Consider the following 16,241-nt stretch of genomic DNA (forward strand, 5'->3'; position numbering starts at 1 on the left):
AGTTACAAGCATCCTTGTTCCATTACAAAGTCCTGCGGTCTGGTTCAAGTTACGTAGCAGCGTGACTGTTACGCCTCTTTTTAGCACGAGTTTGTGGCAGGGGAAATTTGCCGCATTAATAGAGTTTAGGAATTCAGTAGGATATAGCATGTCAAAATCATGTATGTGTTCAGACGACTTTGAGATTGTGTCGCAACTAAGGCATTGTACACCATGTCTAGGGAGCAATGAGACAATGTAGTCGTTTATTTTATCAGTTGTAAGGTTATTAGGACATACAATGGCACATGTAGCTAAGTATGTAGGGTCCATATATCTCTCTAACAAATTTGGGTAGACCTCGGATATGAGGGACGCAACGGCATCACCATCCGTGTGTATCAACAAATCTTCAGGAATCGTAACCCATGTAGGTTCGGACTCGTCTCCTCTTGTCACGGCCGGCAGAGCACCATCGCTGATATCCAAGACCCATTTGCTAAATTGTTCCATGTCTGCACGTTCCTTCCCATGTAAAGAAGGGTTGGAGATCCTCATATTTGTTCGTAGTTTCAAAACAGTTGCATGTTACCACAGCGGTGAACTTGTAATTGATGCGTTCACTATGGCAGATCGTGAGCCTTTGCGCACAACGGGTAAAATTTGGCGAAAGTCTCCCCTAAGCATAATAGGTTTGCCACCAAATGGTATGTTCGCATTTTCTGCTTTATGTTCCGATAGAATATCACGCATAGTCCTATCTAGAGCCTCAAAGCAATGCCTATGGGTCATCGGCGCCTCATCCCATATGACAAGAGAAGTCCGTTGTATAAGTTTAGACAGCATGGTACCTCTCTTGACACCACAAACACTGCTCTCATCTAGATCAAAGGGTATTTTGAAACGCGAATGAGCAGTGCGCCCTTTTGGTAACAACAGTGAAGCCACACCAGAGGACGCTACAACAAGCACTATTTTTTGTCGGGATCTCAAATGCGTGAGTATAGCGTTCCACAAGAAAGTTTTACCTGTCCCACCATGTCCACATACAAAAAATAGGCCCAGCGAGGAGGAGAGCGCAGATTCAATCAGCATTTCAAAAATGAATCGTTGGTCAGCATTTAGCTGCGAGACAGCAGCAACAGCAGCATGGTCACACAATAGTAATGGTTCAGGCCTTAGTTCGTCGTCTATCAGTCGGTTGCCAAACACTTCATCACCATGGGCCGATAAGATTGGCACGTCATAATCAGCTATGTTGGCACCACTGTTAGCAAACGTGTTTGCTAGTTTCCTCGAAAGCAACGTGAGGAGTTGTTCATGTGGAGCTGTGTAGTGCGGGTTGCCAAGGGCTTCTTTAAGTCCACGATGTATGTCATCGGTAAAGTAGATCCAATATTTGTCGAGCAGAGCACGAACATTGCAAACAGGACAATGAACGACAATGGTAATGAACAGCTGACGAAGCTGAGACGCCGAGGCAGAGACTACCGCCTCATCAAATAGAAGGTTCCACTCATTGTCACCTTCGAGCAAACCACGGGCTTCGCACGCCTCCCTAAACGTTTCGTACACAGTATTTTGGAAGGTCCTTATATCAACGAAGCTCGTTGCGCCCGAAACAAACATCAAGAGCATGCGTAGATAGTATAGCTCCCCAGCTGTTGGGTGCACGTAGTACATGCACCCAATCTTGGCAGACGACAACCAACTTCTACGCCAACATCTAATAGAAACGTCCCACGACCACTCTTTTGGGAAATCACAAAAAGTCAGGAGACGCGCATCACTGTATTTCAAGTTTGTTTCAAACCATTCAGTTAACATTGTCTTCTTCACTGCACGGCTCAAAAGCAATGTTTGTAGGTCTGCCCCAGGCTCATAGCGTACGATGTTTTTTGCAGGTAAGTGTACCGCCAGACGTTCCACAGAAGGTACTCTAAAGTAAATGTCGAACTCAAAGATTCGCCATAGAGCCTCACATGTTGATAGGTATCTGGCATCTATGCATTTGCGGATCTCATTTGGTGGTGCTATTTGAGGACCTGGAGATGCATTATTTGTGTTCGCAGTCAACTCAAAATATATCCTAGCTCGATCACTTCTCTTCGTAACATATTTAAACAAGTACTTGATCATGTGTGTTTTGTTGCACCACTCGACATTAATATGTGCATTGTATTTTTTGAGCAACTGCATATTGTATGGCACTATGCTCCTACTGTCCAATTTGACTCCACCCTTTACTACAAACCGACCATTGTTTCATCTTCTATAAAGGGTATAGCCAAAAGCATCGATGATAGTCTCGTCTTGGTACGTCTTAGGGAATTTCTTATAGCATCTATCGTTTTTCATGCATGGACACCGCCAGTTGTAATCACCACACGGACCATGTATCATGAATTCATCAACCAGAGCATAGCCCAAGGAATGAATGGCAACGTCAGGTATCTCAGCACATATAAAAGTGTCGATGGCACATGCGTCGGTCTCCGAACGACCACCAAGTAACCATAGAAGGCAGTGTATGTGCGGTAGGCCCCTTTTTTGGAATCCTACGGTGTAAAACTGCATAGGTCAGACTATAGATGAGAGAATGCAAAAAAATTAAGGAACCACTCAATGCGACAAGTTAAGATGAAGCTCACCAGCACAGATAGGACCGAAAATTTTATTTTCTCTAATGTCTGCTATGAATTCATCGACCTTCATATGGAAGACCCTTACAACGATATCAGAACGATCACATGGCTGCTGACCAGGCTCGAAGCACAGCGCATCGACTATCTCCTTCCATTTAGGGTTGCATGTGAACGTGACAAAGAGATCTGGTGGGCCGTATACTCTGCAGATGGCCATTGCATCCTGGTAGTTCATTACATGGTACCTTCGACCACCTGTAAAAGACGTTGGGACAATAACTCTTCCACCAATCGAATCTGCACTGGTGAGACCCTTGCTAGTGGCGTCGGTTATCCCCTGAACGGATTCACAACACAATTCCTTTTGGTGGTCCGCTATGAACTGCAATCGAGACGCTTCAATCATAGAATATGCATCAACCGCTAGCTGGTTGCTTAGCCTGCCGTAGCAAGTGAATGGATTCGGTTCGTTGAGCCTGTAATGGGAACGATGCCTAACAAATTCAAGCATTGTAACATACTTGCGGCATGAGACATCGCCTCCTCCCACGTCAGAATATTTTATTCCAAGGTGGTATCCACGATCACTGTAAGGGAAAAGAAGCGGGTACTGCAAGGCCATGTAGGACGGGTGCAAGCACGAAACATGTTTGAGACCACCCTCTCTAGCGTGCACAAGGACATCGTACTTGAACTGTGAAGGTGAGCAATCGCCCACTATTATAGCAGCAACCTCACCATTGGCTGGTAAGTTGTACTGTGCGTCATGTCGTGTGTTGCAGCCTAACAATCGCAACATCACCTTTTGGTTGCCTTCTTCGTCTAAACGTTCTTTAGCAAAGCGAAATGCTACAACCAACTTGTTATGCTCATCTAGCATGTTAAGCAATAAACGGGCCACCTCTGGGTCCGGACGATCATGGACGTCAACCTCATTCTCAAACATGCCCAACCTATTTTATACCTCGTGTTCAGTGTCGTATATGTAAAGCTGCGCAAACTGTGGTCGCAATCCATGGCTGGGTAGCAGCGAGCCAATGCGATGGTGTACGACACCATTGATTTTGAAAACATAAGGTGTTGTACCGTTATTTATCGATCTATCAATGACGGCACCCAGTGAGGTAAACGCGAAAAGGGAATTGTATGAGCGAATTTGCCTAAGGAACCTTCTGGCACGATTATCACCATCGAATCGCAATAGGTCACATAAGGGAGGCGGTGGACATTTGTAAGGCTCCAGAACAATCTTACCTCCTCCACAACAAAGATTGTACACAAGCCTGCGCTGCGCAACAGCAGACACGCTTTTGACCCGTTCCTGAAACTAGAAAACGGCGCCACAATGTGGGCACTCGTCTGATGGGCCACCATAGTATGAGCTATCTTTGTAGGTCTCTACATGCAAAGATGGGTCCAGGCTGCATGGATTACTTTAGGAATACGTACATAAAATAATCTAGGCAGGTGGAACATAAGCACCTTTAAGCAACTCGACATATGATTGTTCAAGAGGCGGCAAGGCTGCATCCGTGCTAACTATAAGCAGCAAGTCGGCCATAAATTCATAGGATTTTTAACGCCCATCACATATGAAACCTAAAGATGTTTTTCGAAAAGGCAGGCCATAGGGAATAACCGTTGCTGGAACCTTGCTCAGCAGACACAAGTGTACGACGCATCTTCTTTATGCGATGTTGTCTGTTAGCGGTGGCAAGCGTTGCAGGAAAGTCGAGTAAAGACTTGTTGCCTGCAACCTACATGCACACACGTCTTAGTATGTGCATAGAGATGTAGCAGATAAATGCAGCAGCAAAAGCCCGAGAGCCACTAACCTGGCCGCTTCCGCCGTACCCGTTGAGAGTGGAATGGAATCACATAACGCGACACATGTGCCGGCGCCGAAGCGGATGGCTGATCAAGTGGGTTCATGTGTTCGATAGTAGCTGTTCAAAGACATAACGAATGTTTGGTTGGCTACGCGAAAGGGAAAGAGACAGATTGGCTGAAATTAAGGCCATATTCAACCCAAAGAACGCATAATATCAGTATAGACTTCGCAAAATCGCTGAATACAATTGTTTCCTACATGTATAATATAATTACACATGTAATAGAGGCAATGTTTCCTATTTTTCATATATGTTTCTCCATAAAAAGTCCAGTCTAAAGGAATCAGTTTGCCACATAGGCACAGCTAAGGAAGTGCCACCTGAGTACACCCCATCTGATGATATTGGTAGTACAACATGTTTGATGGGAAGGAATGGAACCAATAAGAAAATACTACATACCAAAAGATAGTTTTCTTTGCTTCTAACCCAAGCTAGCCTATTTATTCTAACGCGTTGTTGTTACCTAGTTTGGAAAGGTAGAAGCATATAAAGGCTAAACAAGAATGGGGATTCAGGGTAGAGGAGCATCCATTTTCAGTGACATCTAAGGGTTCTCAAAGGTTCACAAGGGCAGATCCAATTTTTCAGAGAGTAAGCTATGGGCCCTAAATCAAAAATAGGTGCACAAGTGTTCCATAATCAACCAAGCTATAGACACCACTATTAATGTATGACATTATTTAATGCGTACTTCCTGGTACAGCCTTTCACATAGGAAGATATGGAACCTAAAACAAAGCTAGCTGTGAAAGTATTCCATATAACTAAAAAATGCAGGTATACGGTAAAGTAGCAAAAGCAGCAAGAAGCATCACCAAACAATGAGGCAACAATAAACAACCGTGTTCACACTATAAATAGCAAAAGCAGCAAGTAACAAGCAATGAAAAGACTGAAGTTTGCAGGGGAGTCAAGCTGGTTTACAAGAACTGTATGGCTAATGGGTTCCCGATTTTAAAGAACTGGAGCTACGCAAACTAAAATTTAATGACACATATTTAGAGCCATGGAACCATGAATAACCTCAGTAATTAGTTGCTGGCGTTGCCACAACTCTATGGAAGAAAACCAATATCAGTTGAGGTAATATCTACAGTTGGTAGTAAGTTTTTTATTAACATGAACCAAATATACTTTATGTCAGGTGGCACTGGATTCAGGAATTGCCAAATGTGTAGCTTTTTCTAATCCTGTCGGGCACTTAGAAATAAAACAGCCAGTTTGCAGTAGATGGTAGAACTGAGATGTCAAAGAAACCAAGCCACAAACACAATTCAACTCGACAAGAAGAATAAAGCAGACATGCATGTAATCGTTCTGCTTTTCAAATGGATAAACAAGATACGAGGGAGCATGCCAACCAACTAAAATGAAGCATAACTTCGTGACTTATTCCATGATAAACTCAGGATGAATAAAAAAATGCAACCCAATTATTCATGGCAAGTTGAACTGTAGAAGATTGACACCTATTCTACACACTAATATTATGATACAGAAACTTGAGCTCAATAGCTCCAGAAACAAACACCTGCCATATGTATGAATGTGTCATGTCCTATTTTACTATGAAAGCTAGAGCTCTGGATTCTGGAATGAAGAAGACAACCAAATAGTTCCACTTTGTAAACAAAAGAAAGAAAAATCCCTGAAGAAAACTGTTAATTTTCCTTCAAAGATATATGATGATATAAACATTGCATGGTAAATGTAAAAAGAAACGAATGACATAGCCTAACTTCTTAATAGTATGCCAAATTTCATAGTTCTCTGTGCTTTGAGACAAAAAACTGGCTACTTATTAGAGTTTTATACCTTAGTAACCAAATTGCAGAGTCTACAGAAACCTGAAGTGCTCACTTATTAGAGAGTTGCAGACTGAAAACAAGAACATAACCTAGAATTTCATGAAGTGCAAAAAAACCATTACTTATTGTATACTTTAGTAACCAAATTTCGGAGTCCATAGAGTCCTTAAGTGCTCACTTATTAGAGAGTTGTAGAATGAACACAAGAACATAAGAGCACTTGCATGTACTGCAATGAACCAAAAAACCAAAGCAACATAACAAAGCAAGGAACGGTGGAACCAAGGATTACCTCAAATCGCTGAAGAAGGGACAGACTGCACGATTTCGGGACTTGTGCGTGTTCGCCAGGTCTCCAACGTGGCAGATCTACATGAGCAACATGAACGATGAGCCAATGCACATGAATCCAATGCAGAGACGGAAAGGAATGGAAACAAAAGAAATAGGGATCCGAAGAAAAGGAACGGACGACGGCGATGGAGTCGACGAGAAGAAAGGAGCGCCTGCCAGTCAGAGGGGAAAGGAAGACAACAACAGAGGTACTTCATATAATGGGATTGGGAGAAAGCAGCGGCATGGGCGCTGCGGTGGAAGGACAGGAACACAGTGGGCTGACGCTGTTCAGGAAGCTCGACGAAGGACGACTAAATAGTGCAACGCCGCTGTTGAGAAAGCACGCGACGGACACGGAGCACGGTCAGAGGCACGACAAGGCGTGGATTTATTGGATTTTGGAATTCGGTGAATAGTCCTCACATGCCGGTATGGGCACGAGCAGCGGACCACAACAACGAGAACTGAGGAGGGGCACTGACCGGGAGAAACGGCGAAGCGCCGGCCGCCACGGACGCACCGGCCGCCACCGACGCGCTGGGCCCGACCCAAGCCGTAGTATGGAAGATCCAAGCCCTCCAGCTAGCGACAAGGATGCCCAAGCGGAAGCCCCCAGGTCCACCAACGGGAACGGCTCGGCGGCCACGCCGGACATCTTCGAGAGCCCCGCTGTGGTGTCCCTCACCCACACCGGGATGGAGAACCTGTTTCGCCTGGAGAACCGCGCCGAGCCGTGGCTCGCGGTGGTGACGAGCGGACGGAGCCATCGTGGCAGATCTACAGCGGACGGGAGGCCGCAACGCGGATCTCGAGAAGCACGCCGCATATGCGAGAGAAGCGCGCCGCGGAGCTTGGGAAGCGTGTCGAGGATGAGCGGACGGAGGCGGGTGCGTGCTGGTGCTACAGACGTAGCGGACGGCGCCGTGGACGAGCGAACGGAGCCGGGCCCCACACACAGCGAGCGGCATCACGAGCGGATGGAGCCGGGCCCCACACACAGCGAGCGACATCCACACGGCAGAGCAGACCACACGCGTCAGCGTGCAAGAAGCTGAGCGCGCGTGAATCGCTCAGAGGCCACCGATCCCGTGTATCTTTTAACTAGAAGTAATTCCCTGCTTTAATGAAAAACCGAGCGAAATGGGTCTCTTCCACACACACAAAAAAAAATCAAAACTACACATAATAAAGTAAATTTATCCACAGGATACACATATGTGTAGGGATGGTAATGGACCGCGATCTATATGTTTCTTCACGGTTTGTTTGAGCCCTAATTATTTTTAGTTCAAAAATAAATATAAATAGAGTTTGATCCAAATACAATTCAATCCTTAAATTTTATAGCGTAAAATTTAGAGCATGTGACCACCCCTATGTATGTGTGGACTAGCAAAAACAAAGAGATCACCATATCATTTAGGGGGTGTTAGATTTCCCCCTCTAAACTTTAGAGCTCTAAATTGTTGAGTTAAAAACTTCAAATGAGTGGTATAGAGTTAGATCTAAATTTAGCTCACCTCACATTAGAACTTTAGATCTCAGTGCTCTAAAGCTTTTAGAGCTTTAAAGTTTAGAGGAGGAGATACATACAAGTCCTTACTTCTATCGAGACAGAGAACTCAATACTGTTTATGCATTTGAAAAAGATGAGTGGGCCATACCCATAATGCTCCCACTCAACCAAACAAAATAAATATAAAGGATATCATTGTGGACACAACAACAGAACAAAAAAACGATGGCCTAACCCTCACCCGTTGGACATAACCTCTATACCGTCGGACATAAATTATTTCCGACAGTTTAGGGCTTATGTCCGACGACAAGGGTCCGTCAATTCCAAAAGGTCGGAAATAAGGTTATTTCCGACAGTCGTCGTCAGACATAAGCTATGTCCAACGGTTTACAGGGGCATCAACAATTAAAGTCGTTGATGGGTGTAACAGTGGTGAGTGGGCACCATAGACTTATGTCCAAGGGTCTGCATAACCTTATTTTCGTCGGCGGTTGCATGCAAGCCGTTAGACATAAGTATTTCTAGGGAGAAAAATCTCCCTGATTTATTGTTAATTCCCACAATTTACAAAATAACAAATTTCATACACATCAGATTCCCACATTCTTAGCCATCAACATATACATTCATCCACGTTCTCAACCATCGATTCACAACCACAGACCACATTCTCACATACGTTCTCATTTCCATTCACACAAACACATATATATTTCAATTTCAACATGACATATAGATTCATTTAAATAGCGTCATAGTTCCACATCACATAGGTTCAAAGTCATTCACATAGTTCAACATCACACATATCTATCACCTAGTTGGTTGGAGTTGTGGCCACTTCCTCCAACTGGACTTTGGGTGGTGAAAAGGTTCGTTCACCCACGAAGTCGCGCGTGTCGTCTTAGCCAGATGTCTCTCCAGGTGCTGCAACGAAGCAGGAGGTGTCTAGAAGCCCAGTAACACATAAGATGAGATATTAAACACTAAGTTCTTCATTTCTATCACACTCACATGCGCATATATGTACATATGAATGAATACCTGATCTGGACGAATCAAAGGGAAAAGTGGCAGAGGTGGAGGCAGCGGTGCAGGTGCTGTAGGCAGCATCCTAAAGGATGGATTCTGGACGCCCGTTTGTTGTGACAGTTGTTACAAGTTAGGTGCAAGTAACTTTTGAGGAAGCACAAAATGAAACAAATTTGTACTCGTAAAACATATCACTTCAACTTACCGAGAGGAAAGCTTGTTGCTGGACCTAGAGGTTCGCATAGTACTCGTCCTTCTCCCTTTGGCGCGCTAGCTTGCTGCCTCTGATAATCTGTTTGTTGCCTTATAACTTTCCTGCATTCTAGCAATCTCCATGTCCTGGGTGGAGGCACAAGAACGAGACGTTTGCGATGACGATGATACAGATTGTCGTCCTCGACGTCTCAGCTCCCCAGAGTCAATCGACGAATCAAATATACCCAACTTATAGTAGTGAACCATAGCATCAATACAATCACAAAGATATGACCATAACATAGAAATCGAAATGAAATACTCTCACCGTCCATGTGCTTGTCCTATTGCGCTAGCATATGTCGCCTCTGGATCAATTGGCTGGCTCCTCGAGTCATTGTCTTGCCCATGGTGCTCAACCATCTGTTCCCCATATGCTCCTTGGAGAAACACACACCGAATATTAATACATCATCAAGGTGATGCAAAAGAGCACTAGAGTATAAAAATCTCAGTAGACGGACGGTGGTCGTCTTAGTGCACAACATATCAGGATTATGAGGATTAGAACCCATATGCCCTTGCAAAAACACCTCCGCATTCATGGGCCTATTATCGGATTTGGCTTCTTGTACATACAAGTTACAATGACATACTTATATTTAGTTTGAAGTTAGAACATAATATAACATACCATTCTCTTAGCCAATCACATATGTCCATTGTTGTCGTAGTTGTGGAACAACTCGGTACCACGATTTCTCCTATTCCTTTCAGAAATGGTGGAACTCAAGGGAAGCCCACCACCTGCACAAGGCCTGATAACCATCTAATCAGGTGGCTGAGAGCACCTAGAGGGGGTGAATAGATGATCCTGCAAAAATGACACTAAAAACACAAACTTGATCGAGATTGAGAGTTAGTGTAATATAAATCAAGTTTGAGTCGAGAAGAAGAGAGAAAAAATCCCTTCACTTGATTGCTCTTCCAAGATGTAAATTAACTAAGAGCAATATCACAAGTGAAGAGAGGAACTTAGGAAGAGAGAAAATAGTAAGAAGGTAAATGGACACAAGACATAAGTGATTTTTCTCGTGGTTCGGTCAATCCTGAAAGGCTTGACTACTCCATGTTGTGGTGTCCCAATGGACATGGGTTGCACTCAACCCCTATCAAGTGATCCAAAGATCGAACTTGAGTGCCACATTTCTTTCTTATATCAAGATTATCCCCATTCGCAAGGAATCTCCACAAGTTGGAGTCTCTTGTAGCCTTACAAAAGATCAGAGTTACAACTTAGAGTGAAGGACCGGTGAGGCGACCAGAGGGGGGTGAATGGGAGCCAATAAAAATTTATCAATCAAGTGCTTGTGTCTTGATTCTGTGACCCAAGCAACATTAGGGACACCAAAAACACTCCACAGAAGAACAACTTAACCATAGATCGATCGGCTGCTCCTACCAAGTTCCAAAGAAGAATATACGCTCAAAATGACAAAAGAACTTGATTTGGACCCCAAACTTTTAAAAGAAACTCCAAAGAAAACCCTTACGAACCACCAGAAGTTCTTTGAAAAAGTCTCAAAAAATCATCAAGGAGCAGTGACACTTGTAGGTGTGGTAGTGTCGTTCTACAAAATTTTGTCAGAGTCACTTCAAATTTTACAAGTAGCAAGATATGATAGAGACAAAGATATTTGTGAAGTTTGAGCAACAGGGGATGAAAATTCCTTGTTCAGTAGTGCTAGGTAGAGGAGCGACAGTGCTGCTCAGGCAAAAATGCTCAGATTCTCCTCAAATTTTACTGGCAGTTTGCGCAGAGGCAAAGAAGTCTATTCGTGAAGTATGAACATGAGCAACTAAAAAAATCCATGCACATATTCAAAATCTCGAGAGTGATGGGGTTTTGTTGTGGTTTTCTCAAAACAAACTCAAAGGGGAAATAACTCAGATCACGACCAAGAATAGCACGACCTAGGCGTATGTAGTGATCCAAAAAGTTTATCTTCCCACAAATCAATCTCCAACAGCACCCACAACATAAGAACTCGGTGATTTTCCACAAAATCGCAAAGAGAGGAAAGGGAAGAACTCAAGAACCAAAAGACTTCAAAACTTCAGCAAGACACAAACTGAGATTGAAGCCAACTAAAAGGTGTGGGCGAAACGAGCCACCCTTCCTAGGATTACACGGTGAAGCTTATGCAGTGCGTTACCTAGGTGGAGGCCCACGAGTTGCTTGCATAGATCCTTGGAGGCGAGTGCGAAAGTCATTCCTCATCCCGCACGCTGGTCGGTAAGGCCTTCTGACATGGCTTTAGCTGGCTAACCTCCCTCCAAGATGTAGATGAGCTTGTAAAGTCCTGTAAAACATGCTAGTTGAAAGTCGCCTAGAGGGGGGGGGGTGGATAGGCGAAACCTGAAAATTATAATTCTAAATCCAAACTAGATCCCTTGATTAGTGGTTAGAACAAGATGCACAAATATCAGAGTGTAAAACTAGTCCTTTGCTTGTAAAGAGTGCTGCTTTCAAAGAATGCAGAATTTAGCAAATCAATACAACTAATAAGTTTATGGAGTATAGAGCAAGAGGACTTAGATAAAGAGAGGAATAACACAAGTTCTTTCTTGCAAGGTGTTGCTTCTCTAAATGAGAATTTAACTTGAAGCAACACAAAATAATATTAGCAAGGAATAGTGCAAGAGAACTTAGAGAGGAAGAAAACAAACAAATCAAAAGCAATGAGCACAAGAGACACGAGTGATTTGTTTTACCGAGGTTCGGTTCTCGAGAACCTAATCCCCGTTGAGGAGTCCACTAAGGACGGGTCTTTTTCAACCCTTTCCCTCTCTCCACCAATCACCAAGACCGGCGAGCTCTTCTTCTTCTTTGTCAACAAGAGACCAAAGTCTCCGCAAGGCCGACCACAAAGATAAGGGGCTCTTGCTAGCTTTACAATTAATGGGAGTCAAAACTCCACGCACAAATGATCACAAGATGTAGCACACACTTTCTCTCAATGAATCTCATAAGGCACTAGTGCTAAACTCACACGAGTAGCTCCCTTTTGCTTGATCTCTCTTTTGTGGCACTTGTATTGTTTGTGGTGGCCTAAATCTTGTGTATGAGAAAGATCAATGAATAGAAGTGGTTGGGAGGGCTTGGATATGTCAACTATATGACTTGGAATGTTGCTTGGGCTCCCACTACTTGAAGTGGTCGGTTGGGGTGGTATTTATAGCCACCAACCAAATTGTAGCCGTTGGGAAGGCTACTGGCGATGGGCGCAGCCACGTCATCCAATCGTTAGGGTTCTGACGGTTTCGACCGTTGGAGCTCTGACAGCTTGGGCCACCGGACAGTCCGGTGCCGCACCGGACAGGCATTGTTCACTGTCCGGTGCGCCTTCTGGCGCCTGCTCTGACTCTGCGCGAACTGTCCGCGTACTGTTCAGTTGTCAGTCGACCGTCACTACACGACGGTTGATCTTTAGCGACCCTTATTAGGTACCAACTGTTGGTTGCTAAAGGTTAGGGACCGACGGTCAGTCGCTAAATCCTTTTGTAGCAACGGTCGGTTGGTCGCTAAAAGTCTAGAAATTTAACAACTTATGGTTGGTCGCTATAGATATCATCAGGGACTAGCGGTGGATCGCTATAGAGTAAGGATCACTGTCAAATCTTATTGCCTGAACGTACCTGTAGATGTTAGTGACTAAAAATTAATTAAAACAAGTAAACATTGATCGCTAAATTGTGTGGTGATTTATTTCTTTTTAATATTGCTTGTATGTTTATTTCATGGTTTGTTTATGTATGGACATAACTATATGATATTGCTTGTATGTTTATTTCATGGTGATTTATTTGCCTTCGTAATAATTTATTCAAATGTTTATTATTTATCTGGTAAATTTTTTATGAATTTTGAGTAATTTAAAAATGCATTTCGAAATAAATAAAAAAGAAAACCCTCCTTAACCCTAAGGCCCACTAGGGGCCCATCTACCTAACCCTAGCAGCCGCGCGCTCCCTGGCTTCTCTCCCAGCCGCCGCCGCCTCTATCTCTCCCTTCCCTCTTCTCTCTCCCCTCACCTCTCTCCTCCCTTCCCTCGCCTCGCTCCTCTCTGTCCCGATCGAGCAGCAGCGGCCGAGCCCTGACCGAGCCGCCCTCCCCCGACCCTCCTGCACCGACCGCGCCTCGCAGCTCGGCGCCCAGGCGGACCGACGCCGGCCACCCATTCCGCATTCCACCGAAACCTCCCCGACCTTGTCGGGTGCGCTGCTCCTGCCACCGTGCCTCGCTGCCGTCCCAAGCGGCGGCGGCCAGGAACCGGACAAGGAGATGACGTCTGCGGCTATCGCTGGTGGCGTCAAGGAGTGCGCTTCCTGCGGCTGCCGGGAAGACGACGAAGGCTATGCCGTGGGGTACGACGACGACGAGGTGTTCAACCACGCGTCGTTCTCGCGGCTCCTGCGGAAGGCGTCACTCGGGGAGGCTAGAGAGTATTCCATGATGTCCTATCTCTGCAACATCACCTACATGATTCCCAGAATTCAGGTAACCATCATCGTCGTCCATCGCCACGGCTAGCTAGCAGTACTACTACTCTTCCTCTCTCTCATGCGTCAATTGCAGCTCGTCCTCGGTGAATTTGGAATTGCTTTCAGTAAATGCACGTGAGCATGTGATTGTGCGAGACACTTCTCGTCCTCTTGTTCATGTCATGCGTGTATTTCCAGCGTCAATGCAGGGGTGCGCGGGGTGGTGGTATTTCCTAGGAAAGCCCAAGCCGAATCTGGTCTATTTTGGATTTTTACTGTCTACTTCTCTTTTCCAGTGTGATTTTCCAATAGCTATTCTTGGACTAGTCCGAGTCCATCCTTGAGTTCTGCTTGTCTTCGCCAATTGGTTAATTGCCTTGAACTGTTTTTCTGGTCTACAGAAATATCGTTAGAGTTTTCCTGAACCAGAGTTTCTTTATACTGATGATCTAATATAATGTAACTGAATTTCGGTTACAAAAAAAATCCTTACCTGTTTCCAGCAATTCACCTTTTCCACCGCCTAACTTAGGAATCCTTTTGCTTTCATGCCTCCCTCCCATCCCAGCCAAAATGTCTTCGGAGATACAATCTGCAGTTCGTGACGTCGTCAGTGCAAGACAAGGCCGGAGCTAGCCCTGACCAGAAGCAGGAGCGTAGCACCAAGAAAGACAAATCTGGCGATCAATAATCCGAAGCTGTCGGCGATGTAGTGCCACGAAAGGGTGTTTGCAAATATGTGCAAAACGTAATAACATGTGTAGGTTTTGTGAATGATTTTGTTGTGGTGCTTGTTGATGGTTTATGTGATGTGAATCTATCATTGTGCAATACTAATTAAATTTGTATATCTATGTGATTATGTGTATAAAAATTGGTGATTTGTGATGCTTTTGTATATATAACAGTTGTTGAATGCTAATTAATGGTATATTATCATTATTAACGACTATAACTAGGGGCAACTTTCTGTTGGTTGCTAAATGTATAGTATAACGACTCACGATTGGTTGCTAAATCTATAGTACAACAACCCACGGTTGGTCGCTAAATATACAATATTAGCAACGGACGGTCGGTCGCTAAAAAGATGTCGGTCGCTAAAGCCTTTAGCGACGGCACTTACAACGAGCATCCTTATGGGTCGCTAAAAGTTTTTAGCGACCAACCGTAGGTCGCTGAAGGCCGTTTTAGCAACCAACCATAGGTTGCTGTAAGTGAACCGTCGTGTAGTGCGTTGGAGTTGACCGTTGCTCCGCTGGCTCACCGGATAGTTCGGTGAATTATAGCGGAGCGCGGCCTCAGAAACCCGAAGGTGAAGAGTTGAAGTCGATCCACCCTGGTGCACCGGACACTGTCCGGTGCGGCAAACCAGGGTTCTCTTCGGTTTCTTTTGCTCCTTTCTTTTGAACCCTAACTTAGATCTTTTTATTGGTTTGTGTTGAACCTTTGGCACCTGTATAACATGTAATCTAGAGCAAACTAGTTAGTCCAATTATTTGTGTTGGACATTTCAACCACCAAAATCATTTAGGAAAAGGTTTGACCCTATTTCCCTTCCAATCTCTCCCTTTTTGGTGATTGATGCCAACACAAACCAAAGCAAATATATAAGTGCAGAATTGAACTAGTTTGCCTAAGGTAAGTGCAAAGGTTGCTTGGAATTAAACCAATTTTACTTACACTAGATATGTATGGATTGCTTTCTTTTATTTAACATATTGGACTACGCTTGCACCACTTGTTTTGTTTTTGCAAATTCTTTTGGAAAATCTTTTCAAAGTCCTTTTGCAAATAGTAAAAGGTATATGAATAAGATTGCAAGAAGCATTTTCAAGATTTGAAATTTTCTCCCCCTGTTTCAAATGCTTTTCCTTTGACTAAAACAAAACTCCCCCTTAATGAAATTCTCCTCTTAGTGCTCAAGAGGGTTTTACCAATTGAAAGAAGATTAACTATACCAATTTGAAAAATACTAACCAATTCAAAACTTCTTTTAAAAACTTTTGAAATTGGTGATGGTGCGGTCCTTTTGCTTTGGGCTATATTTTTTTTGCTTTGGGCTATATTCTCTCCCCCTTTGGCATTAATCGCCAAAAACGGAGTCGTTTGAGAGCCCTTTTTTATATTTTCTCCCCCATTGATAAGAAAAAATATAAGTTAAAGATTATACCAGGCAAACAATACCGATGGAGTTGAGTGGAAGCTTTTGTCTTTGCCGAATACTCCATTTCCCTTTCAATCTAAGACTAATACAAGAAATACTCATGGAAGCACATTAGTCTTA

The 16,241-nt window shown here is 44.0% G+C and overlaps 1 protein-coding gene across 1 annotated transcript; it reads left to right on the forward strand.

Moving 5' to 3' along the window:
• Positions 1-13,480: 13,480 nt before the first annotated feature.
• Positions 13,481-14,768, forward strand: LOC109939482 (phospholipase A1 PLIP1, chloroplastic). The gene is made up of 2 exons (XM_020537664.1): positions 13,481-13,970; positions 14,523-14,768. Exons 1-2 carry the CDS (start codon positions 13,755-13,757, stop codon positions 14,643-14,645), a joined length of 339 nt encoding a protein of 112 aa, XP_020393253.1. The 5' UTR covers positions 13,481-13,754; the 3' UTR covers positions 14,646-14,768.
• Positions 14,769-16,241: the final 1,473 nt, after the last annotated feature.

This window comes from Zea mays, chromosome 5 (genome assembly GCF_902167145.1).
Source record: "Zea mays cultivar B73 chromosome 5, Zm-B73-REFERENCE-NAM-5.0, whole genome shotgun sequence".
In the NCBI taxonomy this organism is placed as follows: domain Eukaryota; kingdom Viridiplantae; phylum Streptophyta; class Magnoliopsida; order Poales; family Poaceae; genus Zea; species Zea mays.